The sequence below is a fragment of the Mesoplodon bidens genome (assembly GCF_964165515.1).
Source record: "Mesoplodon bidens genome assembly, chromosome: 19".
NCBI lineage: Eukaryota > Metazoa > Chordata > Mammalia > Artiodactyla > Ziphiidae > Mesoplodon > Mesoplodon bidens.
This window is the reverse complement of record NC_138179.1, coordinates 28,197,992-28,211,504: the sequence shown is the minus strand read 5'-3', so window position 1 is coordinate 28,211,504 and position 13,513 is coordinate 28,197,992. Positions and strand designations below refer to the sequence as shown.

The window sequence follows — 13,513 nt, the reverse complement described above, 5'->3', positions numbered from 1 at the left end:
GCCGGCTTGCTGTGCAGAGCTCACCTACCTTCTGTTCTTTATTCTAAAATAAGTTTACACCCGAGCCCAAGTTTGCCAAGTAGCACAGTCTTGATAGGTTTTATTCGCCACACCTCGACCTGAGAGAAGGCTCTGCCACCCCAGAGCCCTGTGCCATCTGCGGCCTTTCCTACAGTCATTCATTAGCGCCTCATATTTCGGGGCACAGGGCTGGAGGGTGTCCGAGGCTGCAAAACCATCTATTTCACCTGTCTGGTCGCCGACTCAATTCCTTCCGCAGTAACCCTGTGAGCATGCTGCAGGCTCACGAACCCCTAGAGAGACAAGGAAAGCCTGTCCTTCTAGGACCCCGTTCCAGCTGTGGACAGCCTTCCCCATGAAAAGTTCCATCCTGTGCCGAAATCCGTCTCGTGTTCCTTTCCATCCGTCATTGCTCCTTTGCTCTCTCTTAGGGTCCAGACGAGTCCCGCTGATCTCCCTCCCAGCATCCTCTTGGGATCTCTCAGCCTTTTCTTCCTCAGACTGGAAATCCCCAGCAGCGTCTTCAGCTTCCTTCATCTGGCTTGTTACAAAGCTCAGAGGTGCAGGCAGAGCAAACCGGCACTTCCTTGTCCTAGGTACTACCTTTCTCACAATACAGCCTATTTAATCAGCTGTTTTGGCCTCAACACTGCAGATTCTGCAGCTCACTGAAACCAGAGCCCTGATGTCTTTTTATCTTTGCTGCCATTTAGCCACATCTCCGCTCTAACCTTTTACTGCAGAAAAATTTTCTGGACCCAAGAAAAAGGACTGATGCTTATTTATCTAAACTTCAGCTTGCTGTTTCACCTACCGTTCCAACCTCTTAAAAATGCCTAGTACTCTAGTCACTTAAGAATCTGACTAATTATGACCATGACATGATGTTAGGCTTTGGAGTCTAAAATGCTTGATTCCATCTGGAAATTTTCTACCCAAGGGGCTTGGAGGCTGGTTCAGACTTTGCACGAGGGCTTCAAACCATACACACATCCTGGGCCCAACCCACAATGTCTCCTGCAGCCCAGCGGGGAGAGGACAGCGACAAGAAGTCTGGTTCACGTCTCCGCCGCGTGAATCACGCGTGACAAGTTACATGTGTCTCTGGATGGGACTCCTATGTTGAAAGACAGTGATGCTCCATCTGCGCCATTTATGATGCTTCTTGTGTCTTTTCCATCAATAGTACATCAGTCAGTTGCTTGTCAGAGACGCTCAGCTGCTGACAGGTCCTCATAACCTGACTAAGATAAACTGCCAAGAGGTGCTTGCACTGGAATACAAAACACACAAACCAGTTAGAAGCTGGAGGGGCCGGGCTAACCCAGACCTCTCACCATCACATGTAGCAGGAAAGGAGTGGGGCACGTAGACTGTGCGCCTCTAACTCACTGCCTGAAACTGCAGACAAAGATGACACCTTCTAGGAGGCAGTGGGGACAAAGGAGGTTTTCCTTTGCCTGTTGTTTGGGGCAACAGTTTAGATCCAGCTGGTACAGGTAAAACCAAGGGAAAACCGAGACAGGCTCTTTATTTTAGTCCTAAATTTTATTTCTTTCTTCCTCGCCTTCAGAAAGCTGTTAATAGCGATGGCTAACGTTCCTTGAGGTACTGTGCTAAGTGTTTCTTAAAGTTTATCTCACTTAATAAGAGAGAATTATTTAATAATGAGATAATAAGATTATCTCATTTAAGCCCCCCAGGGGGACAGGTCTTATCCCCATCTTACACACATGCTCAGCGTCTGCAGTGTAGTCCCTTCACCGCTATTAGACTTCCGGGGCGCGGTGTCGGGGGCAGGGGCAGGGGTGGCAGGACCCTCACATATCTCGGCCTGTAACACCTCTGGGGAGAGGACCTGTGCTGGACCTTGTATCATAGCACACACAGCTTAGGTTACTGGAGGGCCTGCCTGAACCCTGTCATTTTACAGGTGAAATCAGCTGTGAATGTGTTCTTGTACAATGGGACATTCAACCTGCCACCCAGTTCCCGAGGTGTGTAATTAACAGTGTAAAAGAAAGGGGAAGAATTCAGTGGGTGCTATAATTTTCTTCCTTGGCAAGACTTAAAAAATAGCTACCTGGGGCTTCCCTGGTGGCGCAGTGGTTGGGAGTCCGCCTGCCGATGCAGGGGACACGGGTTCGTGCCCCGATCCCGGAGGATCCCACATGCCGCGGAGCGGCTGGGCCCGCGAGCCATGGCCGCGGAGCCTGTGTGTCCGGAGCCTGTGCTCCGCAGCGGGAGGGGCCACAGCGGTGAGAGGCCCGCGTACAGCAAAAAAAAAAAAAAAAAAAAAAAAAAAAATAGCTACCTGCTCTCGGCTGGGTAGTGCTTTCTCCTGTGGAATCAGGAGTTTTGTGAGTATGTCTTGTTCCTGCTTGATGCCCTGGACTCCGTGAAATCAGCAGAGGCACCGATGTACTCTCCTGCCCCCGTGAAAGTCGAGCACGGCTAAGTGCCAGGCTGTCTCATGGGGAGCAGGAAGAAACACCTCAAGGCTGGACGTGGAGTTGGGGGTATGCAAAGTTGCCAGCATCCAATTTAGTTCATATTTTTATTGGGCCAATTAGTTCCCCAGTTGCCAACTTTGGGGATTACCTGTTGCCCTCCCCACAGCTTCATCTGTGACCTTTTAAATTAAAATGGGAAATTGGTGTAGTTCTAAAAATGACACTGCATTTTGGGAGGGTAAACCCAAAAGAGAGGACTAACTGAAGTCAAGGAGAAGAAACTACTGTCTGTTTCCACATGTAGTAAAATCCCCATTTTGTGCAGCTCTTAAACGATGCAGCGAGGGCCCACAGTCTCTCTCCTAGCTCAGCTGCAGTTGGGGGGCCCTTCCCATCCTCACCAGGAGGCTGTCACTCTTCCGCAGCACTGAGAAGGCAAATGCCGGACACGAGCAGTAATGACAAGAGGCCAAACACACGTATGTTCTACCGGAACTTCCAAGTACCTAGAAAGGAAAGGACAGATGGGATCAGACTTGGAAAGGTGTGCTGGAAAACCACTCCCTTCCCCCGAATTTATCTGCCTAATGACTCAGAGCTGCTCTGCGCTGGAAAGAACCGTAGGAACACTTCCGCAGAAGTGGAAACTCGACTTCCCTGCCTGCGGGACCTTCCCGCTGCCTTAGGGCTCTGCCCTTGAGGACTCCACAGGACAAAACGGAAGCGTTTCGGGTGGGTTAAACCATCCCTCTGGCTGGTGATTCAGAGGGCCCACTCCTGGGTTGACTGTAAAGAGGCAGAGGAGAAAGCCTCCTCATCTGCACTTCATCGTGGTGTTTCTCAACCTCTGGTATTGCACAGCATGTGTGTAAACGTCTAAAGCTTCCACCACACGTGTGAAGGGAGTCTGAAAACAGGTGAAGGCTTAGCGGTGAGGCAGAAAGATAGGTCTTCAGAAGAAAACGGGAAAGGGCTTCTGAAAAGCATCTGAGAACAGGAGGAATGTAGAAAGCAGAGAATCTTGTCACGGGATGACTCGGCTGCTCGGGCAGCTGTCTCCGAGCGCGGCAAGCCCAGATCTGCCTGTTCCCCAGCAGGATGGAAGGAGCGCACAGATACGAGGGCTGGGAACACGCTCGTCCAAGAGCAGACGGCCTGCTGTCAGTTGGTGAGGAGGAGCCGTCCAGGGAAATGACGCTGCATCTGGAGTGTGACTGGACAAACAGAGAAATCGCCTGTTTATGTCTCCACCACAAAGCGGCCAAAGACACAGCTGAGGGCTTCATTCCTACAGTTAAGTCTGCAGGGCTTCCCTGGTGGCAGTGGTTAAGAATCCGCCTGCCAATGCCCGGGACACAGGTTCGAGCCCTGGTCTGGGAAGATCCCACATGCCACAGAGCAACTAAGCCCATGCACCACAACTACTGAGCCTGCGCTCTAGAGCCCACGAGCCACAACTACTGAAGCCCACGCGCCTAGAACCCGTGCTCCGCAACAAGAGAAGGCACCGCAATGAGAAGCCCACGCACCGCAACGAAGAGTAGCCCCTGCTCACCGCAACTAGAGAAAGCCCGTGCGCAGCAACAAAGACCCAACACAGCCAAAGATAAATAAAATAAATTTTTTAAAAAGCATTCTGCAAACTGTTGGCAAAAGGAGTGTCCCGGGCACGTGGCGCCACCCCAAGGGCTAGCTCACATGAACCGCCACTTAGGGGTTGCCACAGGGCTCCCACGTTTTGCAGGCTCTGAGGTGGCAATCTATATGAAAAGGCCAGGACTTAAAAAGCAACAAAGGCCAGAGCTTTTCTTTCTCCTCACAGAGAATAAAGCAGCAGGTAAGGCTTCAACCGAGCAACAGCAGTGTTCAGGCACGTGCTGTGCCTGTTTGTCAAATGTCCTGGCATTCACGTGATGCGGCCATGTCGCTATGGTTTCTTGACCAAGTCAGGAGAATTCCTTGGGGGCTGCAAGATTACCAGAAATGGCCCATGACTGGGTAAGAAGATGCCTACTCTTCCCATTAAAAATTTCAGCCCCAGTTACAAATCAGGTGTGAAGAAAATCACGTTACATATTTCCAGTCCTGAGGCGCTGACGTGTTTTCAGTGGTGGACGCTGAGGATGAGTGCAGGAATCTCCCCAGTGTCTGGAAAACATAGGCTGAAGGGAGAGCATTAAAGCAGATTGTTTCCCACTCAGTCCTGCAAGAAAACCCGTCAACATCCAGCAGTGACACCAACAATTCTTGGGTCTCCAAACTGTCACCAATGAATAAAAAACTTCAGATTTCTTCTTCTCTCTGGATTTACATTTAACTAGGCATAAGCCTCTGGAATTCTACACTGATAAGTTCCTTCTTATGGTGGGTCCCCAGCCCATCAGAATACTCTCTGGATGAAGCCGAGTGCCGGGTGGGACGGGGTGAGTTTCTACAAGAGGCTCCCTTGCTGATCCTTTCAAAGGCTGGCTAGGACTCAAAACGTTCAGCCGTCCGAGGCAGTGAATACTGTAAATGAACAGTCAATTCTGAATTTGCTTCTTCTTTATCGAGCAGTGGACAACTAACGAACCCAATAATCAGGCAGAGATCTGAGTTAGATACGTTTAGAACTAGAAATTGACCTCAGGGACTGTCTAACTCACTTCCTTCGCGCTTCAATGGAAAAACCACCTCCTCTTACGGGAACTGCTCCCAGTCCAGCCACTCAGAGCCTGGAATGTTTATCCCCAGAAGGAGAGAGCTTTTAAAAAAAGAAATGCAGGAAAGAGGATACTCAAACCCAGGCTGGACTTGTGTGCACCTTGCCTGGAGGAAGTCTGCTACGGTTTCAGTGAGGTTCTAAGGTGACTGACCCACCTGGATGGTCATCCACTCACAGGGACAGTTTTACTTTATGGCTGCGCCAAGCCTCTTAGCATCCATCACAGTGGTGAACTGTATTATTTACTGTTCCCCGAGTTGAGTGCCTCTCTCGGGAAGAGGATTATACGTTCCTGCCCTATTAGATACAGGCTGACTGTGTGCCCTGCCTTAGCCAGTAAAATGTGAGTAGCCAAGCAGAAACATTAAAAATGGGGGCATACTATGTCCTCTTTTCTTTCTGCTGTGAGATCTGCAATGTTCCAGACAGGGGCTGCTCCATCGACTGGGACCCTGAGTGAAGATGTTTTGGAGCAGAGATGCAATTGACTCTTAATGGAGATGTATAGTGAGTGAGATATAAACTTTGTTTTGAAATTTGGGGGTCATTGTTACCACAGCCTAACTTAGCACCTCCTGACTGACGCACCCCCGTTCCTGGGTGGACCAAAGTTTATCAGAAAGCAACTCAGGTAACAACGTAAGTGTGACTTTCGGATAATTTCCACTACACCTGGAGGGAGTGAGAGTATGAGAAGGTTGCCCTATGGAACGATAACTAGCAGGGCCAAGAGGCAGTGTCTGACTCAACTTTTATCATCTCACAGGACCTCTGAATTAAGCCAACCTCTTTCTGTGTTACTATATACAATGAAACCGTTGAGGTTAATTTGAGGGTGTCTGTAAGATTTCTACAGCCTCATTTAATTCAAAGTCCAAGCTGAGAGCCACAATTCTAAGTTAGCATTTTTTTTTTTTTTTGCGGTACGCGGGCCTGTCACTGTTGTGGCCTCTCCCGTTGCGGAGCAAGGCTCTGGACACGCAGGCTCAGCGGCCATGGCTCACGGGCCCAGCCGCTCCGCGGCACGTGGGATCTTCCCAGACCGGGGCACGAACCCGTGTCCCCTGTATTGGCAGGCAGACTCTCAACCACCGCGCCACCAAGGAAGCCCAGAAGTTAGCGTTTTTATGACGAATAAAGCAACATGATATAATACAGAATGTGAATGATGAAAATTAAGTCACAGTGATCCTAGGAGGAACAAAAAAGTCAACAATAACTGAAATATTTCAGAGTCTTTGAGATTTTAACAACAATGAGATCCCAGAACTAGAGGACAGTTAGGACTCTGCTTGTGCAGGTCAGGGGTTCTGCTGATGTTGGAACTAGGACAAAAAATCTGAAACTAAAAGACATGGGAAAACTCAGAGGCCCTCCCCGTTGAGGGTAATTTAGCTACATAAAAACCAAAAATAAATACTCTAGAAAGAAGATGGAAACACTTCCTCAGGTACAAACAATATCACTTAAGAGTGCCAATTATTAATCTATGAAGTTCACCACGAGAAAATTCTCATCAGCGGCCTCTTTGAAGTAAATACAACCCAAAGTTTTAACTGCAGCCTTCAGCACTGATCACCCCGGCTTACTTCATGCAGAAATGCAGGAGGACGTGCCAGGTTGGTTGCACTATCCTACAGTGTGGAACAGCAAGTAAGTTAACTAGGCAAAGCCACCCATGTACCCAAGAGGCTTTGCCCAGTCACTCACTCACTAAAAATGAGTCAACATGGCCTCAACTCTGAGAAGGTCATCATAAATAAACCAGAATGCAAACACTGAAAAATCCCTTCCTTCCTGGTCTTCAGCAAGGCCTGGATTAAATATAAGAGCTGACAGCTTCTTTTTCACCCCTTCCAAGCCAGACACAAAATTTTGGAGACCGCTGCTGATGTTTAATTTCATTCACAAGATTCCCTCCGCTCGACCCCAGCAGCAGGTACCACTGTCTAATGTAGCTAAACTGGGGGTGGGGAGTGTGGCCCACTGCTGATGTACAGACAGGCGGTGCAGGATGGCCGTTACACATCCCCGCTGCCGGAGGTGACTTAATTTTCTGCACCTCAGTTTTCGGCACAATGCATATCTTTCCGGGCTTTTGGTGAGAATTATCAATACGTGAAAGTAATTCGGAGTCTGATAAGAGTCTGATCTGTTACTTTACAAATCTACCTACCTTTAGCTCCAGTGGGCAAAACTAAGGTCCAAGTAAACTGCCTGAATTCAGCAGTTTAGCCTTCACGAACACTTCATGACAACAATTTTGACAGGTCATTTCTATGAGATGAATCTGGACATGTGGAAGGACCTCAAAATACATTTTGGTTTTTGCTTGTAAGCAAGACATAATGTAACAAGGTGACGGTGTCAGTGCTTTTTGGGGGTAGGGTGGGAAAGTACCTCTAGTATCAAACGACAGGAAGGCAAAAGTTGACTGTGCTCCGTTAGACCTGAGAAAAGAGCCTCTCTGCATCATTGCTGGTTCTACACATCGCTACCAGGTAGAGCTAACAGGTCATGTTTATATTATAACTACTCATACTCTAATTTTACTAAGTTGGGTCCAATGCTTTTCAAAAACCCAGGAAATACTCAGAGCTGCTCACCAGCTTTCACAGAGATTCATGAAAACATTTTGTCCTACGGGAATCCTGTGGAGATAATCCCCACCTCTGGGTCCCTACCTGGTAAACACGCCTCCCACTGGGTGATGAGATTAAGGTGACGGACTGGCGATCAACGAGGTCCAAGGCCTGGACGGCTGATGAGCCAAAGACAAACTTCAGCCTGGGGAGCAGAGAAGCTTCAGATCAGATGGCTGGACTCAAGCCACCTCTGCGACTTGACCCAAAGGATCACCATCGGCAGTTTTTGAAAATTCAGTTCATTTTAATTTGGGAAAAAAAAAAGGTGATAATACAGCAAAACCCCATGTAATCAATCCCCCAGAATAAATGTTAACATGACCGCATGTAACCAACCCCCCAGAATAAATGTTAACGTGTTGTTTGGATAAAGAAGTCCTCTTTATACTTCACAGTCCTTCCAATTCGTCCCAACTTCCTTCATCCCCAAGGCAACCACATGCATTTGATAGTTTCCTTCCTATTAATGTTTTTATATTTTATAATACACAGTACATATGTGTGTGTGCATACATATATATACACACATACATATATACATATGGTATCGTTTTATAAGTTTTAAAACATAAAAGGTATATGGTAGGCTTTTTTTGCAACTTAGTTTTCCCACTCAGTGTACTTTTGAGAATAATGCATGTATATATTTGTGTGTATATATATATATTTTTTTAACTTTTGAATAATATTCTATGTACATAATACATTTTATGTTTTAAATACTCTATTTTTTTTAAAGTTCTCTATTGATGGACATTCTGAATGTTTCCATTTGACACTATTATAAATAATACTCAGTTATCCCCGTATATGCCCCTTGGTGCACATATATGAGAGTCCTTCCTGGTTATGTAAGTGAAAGCGGAACTGCTGGGTCTTAGGATATGTGCAGTTTTCAGTTTTAATGGGCGCTGCTAACAGCTTCCCACCGTGGAAACAGTGCTCCCCCCAGCGCCATATGAGAGTTCTGTTTCCTTCTCATCCTCACCAACACCTGTATCATCAGGCCTTTTCATGTTTGACCATCTGGTGGGTGTTAAATTTGTTCTTTATGGATCAGTAATAAAGGCTATCCAGCTGTTAAATGATGTACCAGAAAAAATGTGATATGTGGGAAAATTCTTACAATACGTAAGGTGAGAAAGGTCGGGCGCTGTATTTTATATCTAGAAACTCTCCATCACGTTAAAAATTTTTTTCTTAAGAAAATCTACAATTACCTCAAAATAAAACATTACATTGAAAAAAAAAAAGAAGGCAATAAACCAAATTGTAACAGTGATTATCACTGGCTGGTATGATTATTGATGCTTTTGATGTTTTATTTTCCAAGGACATTTATGTATGTATGTATGTATGTATGTATGTATGTATGTATGTATTTATTTATTTATTTATTACAAGTATGGGTTATTTTTATAAACTGGAAGATAAAATGGCTGGGCTGAACTAAAACTAAAAAGTTAATGTTTTAAAGAACCCATATGATTTGACACCAAATAAGAAGACAGCACTAAGGCTTTAAAATTAAAACCTTCAACTTCTTCATTTTCTAACAAAGTCTGTTACTATAACAAACTGTTAGAATGGGAAAAGCGTTTAAAATTAAACATAGGGGGCTTCCCTGGTGGCGCAGTGGTTGAGGGTCCGCCTGCCGATGCAGGGGACACGGGTTCGTGCCCCTATCCCGGAGGATCCCACGTGCCGCGCAGTGGCTGGGCCCGCGAGCCATGGCCGCGGAGCCTGTGTGTCCGGAGCCTGTGCTCCGCAACGGGAGAGGCCACAGCAGTGAGAGGCCCGCGTACAGCAAAAAAAAAAAAAAAAAAAATTAAACATAGGATGATTGTCTATGGGCAAAGAAAACTAAAGACAAAATCTGGTAATAACTTTATCAATCAGAGATAATTCCAATTAACTTTAAAAATGGATCTAATAAGAATTTTTTTAACCTGCCTTGTCTACTTTATAACATATTGTGAATATCTCAATGCACTTTTAACTACTTAAAATGGTTATAAAGATTCCATTGTAAAGATCAATTACTTTTATTTTCCCCAAACTCTATTTTTTGGATAATTAGAGTTTATTAAATTTAATTTGAATAATTAGATTGTTTCAAGGTGTTTTTTTTTGCTACCATAAACAATAGTGGATGAATGTGCTCACTGTAAAGTCTTTAAACATCCATGATTAATTCCCTGAGATACAGTCTTATAAGTGGAACTTCTGGGTCAAAGAATATGTATATTTTAAAGCTCCTGTTCCCAGTTGCCAGTTTACCTTCCAAGTTACACTCCTACCATCAGGATATCAGATATCCTTTTCTCCATGTTCTTGCCAACATCTGGAAGATTCTTACCAACATCTTTTCTGTGATACCCAGGTTTTATAGATGGGAAGTTATCTAATTATTTTAATTTGTATTTTTATGATCACTAGTAAAATTTAGCTTTTGGTAACTTGAATTCTTTTATTATTTGCCTATTTTTTTTGTTTTAAATGTAGTAATTTTTTTAATAATGTAAAATCTTTGTAAAAACTTTAAGAAATAGAGAAAAAGTTAAAGCCCTTTTCTAAACTGCACCTCCTTCCTCCCCCCTAAGATAACCTCTGGTATAAGTTTTTAAATATAAATGTATATTTATATATGTATAAATATATATGTATAAATATAAATGTTTATGTGCAGTTAAATGTTCAGTTATTCCTAGGTAGCTTTCACTTTTTTCTTGCTATTGAGAATGTAATTAATGTTTGAACTTTGTGTATGAAGGAAAATAATTATTAGTTTCTGTATTTAAAAAAAATACTTTATTCTCTTGGTGTTTAAAAAGTAGTTATGTCCCCTACAAATAATGACAATTGTCTCTCTTTGCAAATAGGCGTACGGCTGACTCTTGAACAATACGGGGATTAGGGGCACTGACCCTCTGAGCAGCTGAAAATCTGCATATAACTTTAAGCTGCTCTCCATATCTATGGTTTAACCAGCCTCACATGGTATAGCACTACAGTATGTATTTACTGAAGAAATCACAAGTGGACACACATAGTTCAAACTTGTGTTGTTCAAGGATCAAGTGTACTTCTCATTATTTCATGTGTTCGTGTAACAGCTACAACTTTTAGAGCAATGTTAAAGTGGCAATTAGGACAATAAGGGAATGCCTTGTACTGTCAAATACAGTGTTGGTTATTCACTTGAGACAGATTTTTAATCATGTAAAGAAAATATTGTTCCTAGTTTAGTAAGAATATTTTTTAAAAATCAAGAGTTGATGCTGAAACAATTTGGCCTTTAAAAACACATTAATGATTAAAACAAAAAAACCCAAATACAACAGGACATATACTTACGATAATAGATGCTCATCAGGAACTGTAAAACAGGAATGGAAAGAAAGTTAATTGTGTTAAACCAGTGACCATAGACAAAAACATCTTAAAAAGACCATAAACAGGGACTTCCCTGGTGGCGCAGTGGTTAAGAATCCTCCTGCCAATGCAGGGGACACGGGTTCAAGCCCTGGTCCGGGAAGATCCCCCATGCCGCAGAGCAACTAAGCCCATGCGCCACAACTACTCAGCCTGTGCTCTAAAGCCCGCGAGCCACAACGAGTGAAACCTGCGCACCGCAACAAAGACCCAACGCAGCCAAGATAAATAATTTTATCGAAAAAAGAGAAAAGACTATAGCCAAAAAGACTTTTGTGTAAGATGGTGGATTGAACGTGGGCATCAAATTTTACTACTTCCCAATATTCTGCTAAACAATAATAAAAGGATTTTTTTAAAAAGCATAAATTCCCCAGGATGAGGACAGGGAGAAACACAGCTGGAAAATAATTAACAAGACCTGAGAATACTGAATCCTAAGAGAGCACTGGGAGAGCCAAGTGTAAATCAGAGCCTGACTTACCCTTCAGAATCTAGTATCCCCTCCTGCTAAAAAAACCCCTCAGAAACTGGTGGCACCAGATGGCTCTGGAGTGGGAAGGAAGCAGGGGGGCTAAAATAAGACTCTTTGAAAGAAAGTTTAAGAAGCTAGAAGGTAGCAGAATAATGCTTTCAGATGTCTGAAGAAATGGTATTTCCAACATATAATTCAATACCTAGCCAAACTATCAATTAAGTGTGAGGATAGGAAAAGAACTTTTTCAGGCATGTAAAGCCTTAAAAAGTACATCTCGTGCTCGTCTTCAGGAAGGTACTAGAGTATGTGCTCTATAAAATAAGGTAGTAAACTGAGAAAAAGAAAATTGTAGGGTGAACTAAATATAAGGCTCAACTTAGGTAAAGGGAATTCCCCAGACAATAATGGTGAAGGGAGATCTCAGGAGACAGCCAGCCCATAGGAGAGCACACCTGAAGGCTCTAGGAGAGACTCCTGCAGGAACATGAAATTGATAAAACATCTCATTCACCTGAACATCTTGAGTAGAGATTTAGAACACTGGTAAAAGAGTTTGAGGTTGAATTAGGGATACATAAAAAAGTAAACACAAGTATGACAGTTTTGAGAGAAAGCAGAAAGTTACAGGAAAGGAAACGTAATCCTAGCTTCCTGCATGGCTCAGCTGTGACTCAATTTTACATCGTCACACAAGTGTAAACTCAGTATTGACCTAAAGAAATTATCGTTGAAGGGTGGGGGTCAGGAAGAGTGTACGACTATCTAGAACAAAGATTTTTAAATAGCAGAAAACGGTTCTGCTGAAAATAAACGTGAGTCAGTAGTAGTGGTCGCTCTGAGTCTTGAGCATCAGGGGCACCCGCAGGCCCCCTTCAAGACTCTCAGTGTATGGATTAATCCATTCAGACACAGAGCCCATCTCGGGCAACCACTGTTTGAGCTGACAACAGACTGGCTTTCCCCCCACCCCTTCTGGGATCAGAACATGTTTCAATACCTGGCTGGCCTAATCTTTTAAGCACATATACTGCTTTAGTTTAAACTGAAATGAGAAAAGTTGGCTTCCTTTTCTCAATTCTTTAAAAACAGTAACTCAAGATAAATCCTTTTCGAAGTGCGGTCTTTTTCAAACAAAAACCATCCAAGTGAACCAGCAGGGGCAGTTCTGAGGTCTAATCTATTTATTCAATGACCATTCGGACGCTGGTTGAGCAGTTCTCATGCAGATGCACTTCGATCAGGACCCTCTCAATACCGGGGTGTGCTGCGAACGCCCAGGGATGCGGGAGCCTGGTCACAGAGCATCCTCTGCTGGTCAAAGGAAAACAGGTACAGCCACAGCGTCCAGAACCGCCCCCGCCCACCCCAAGTCGCTGCGTCTGCAGCCGGGTTTGCGGCCTTGAAATATTCGCTCGTTGGACAGGATGTAGGAGAGGATTCGTTTAAGAGCGAACATAGATTTTGAGACGGAAGGGCTACTGACGAGGTCAGTAGAAACCTTCCTCGTAGGGGCCAGCCGCCCCGCCCCGGTACCCCGGGTTTCCGCCCCCGCCGGCGCCGCCGCATAAGCCTCCAGCCCGTACTCGGCGAACCGTCCCGCGCCGCCGCCGCCATCTCGCTCAGCAGCTCCTCCACCACTGCCGGCAGCGTGAGGGGCCGCGCCGCCACCGCCATGACCGATCCCGCGCTAGTCGGGGCGTGGCGGACGCGGTGACGTCGAGTGCGTCCCGGCCAATCGGCGGGCGCTCGACGCCAGGGGCGGGACTTCCGGGGCGGG

General features: G+C 45.1%; 1 protein-coding gene across 1 annotated transcript; it reads right to left on the bottom strand.

Moving 5' to 3' along the window:
• Positions 1-71: 71 nt before the first annotated feature.
• On the bottom strand, positions 72-13,423 carry ZSWIM7 (zinc finger SWIM-type containing 7). The gene is made up of 5 exons (XM_081218770.1): positions 13,320-13,423; positions 11,181-11,202; positions 7,863-7,965; positions 2,876-2,980; positions 72-1,294 (listed from the first exon to the last, which is right to left on the bottom strand). The coding sequence occupies exons 1-5, from the start codon at positions 13,408-13,410 to the stop codon at positions 1,175-1,177; spliced, it is 441 nt and encodes a 146-aa protein (XP_081074896.1). The 5' UTR covers positions 13,411-13,423; the 3' UTR covers positions 72-1,174.
• Between the last annotated feature and the right edge of the window lie 90 nt (positions 13,424-13,513).

What these genes read in the sequence shown, in the direction of transcription:
- ZSWIM7 (XM_081218770.1), bottom strand. Translation starts at nt 13,410, where the DNA reads ATGGCGGTGGCGGCGCGGCCCCTCACGCTGCCGGCAGTGGTGGAGGAG. An exon ending in CCTGATGAGCATCTATTATC is followed by an intron (nt 7,966 to 11,180) that starts GTAAGTATATGT and finishes TCTGCTCCCCAG; the next exon opens with GCTGAAGTTTGTCTTTGGCT. An exon ending in GTGGGAGGCGTGTTTACCAG is followed by an intron (nt 2,981 to 7,862) that starts GTAGGGACCCAG and finishes TTTCCTTTCTAG; the next exon opens with GTACTTGGAAGTTCCGGTAG.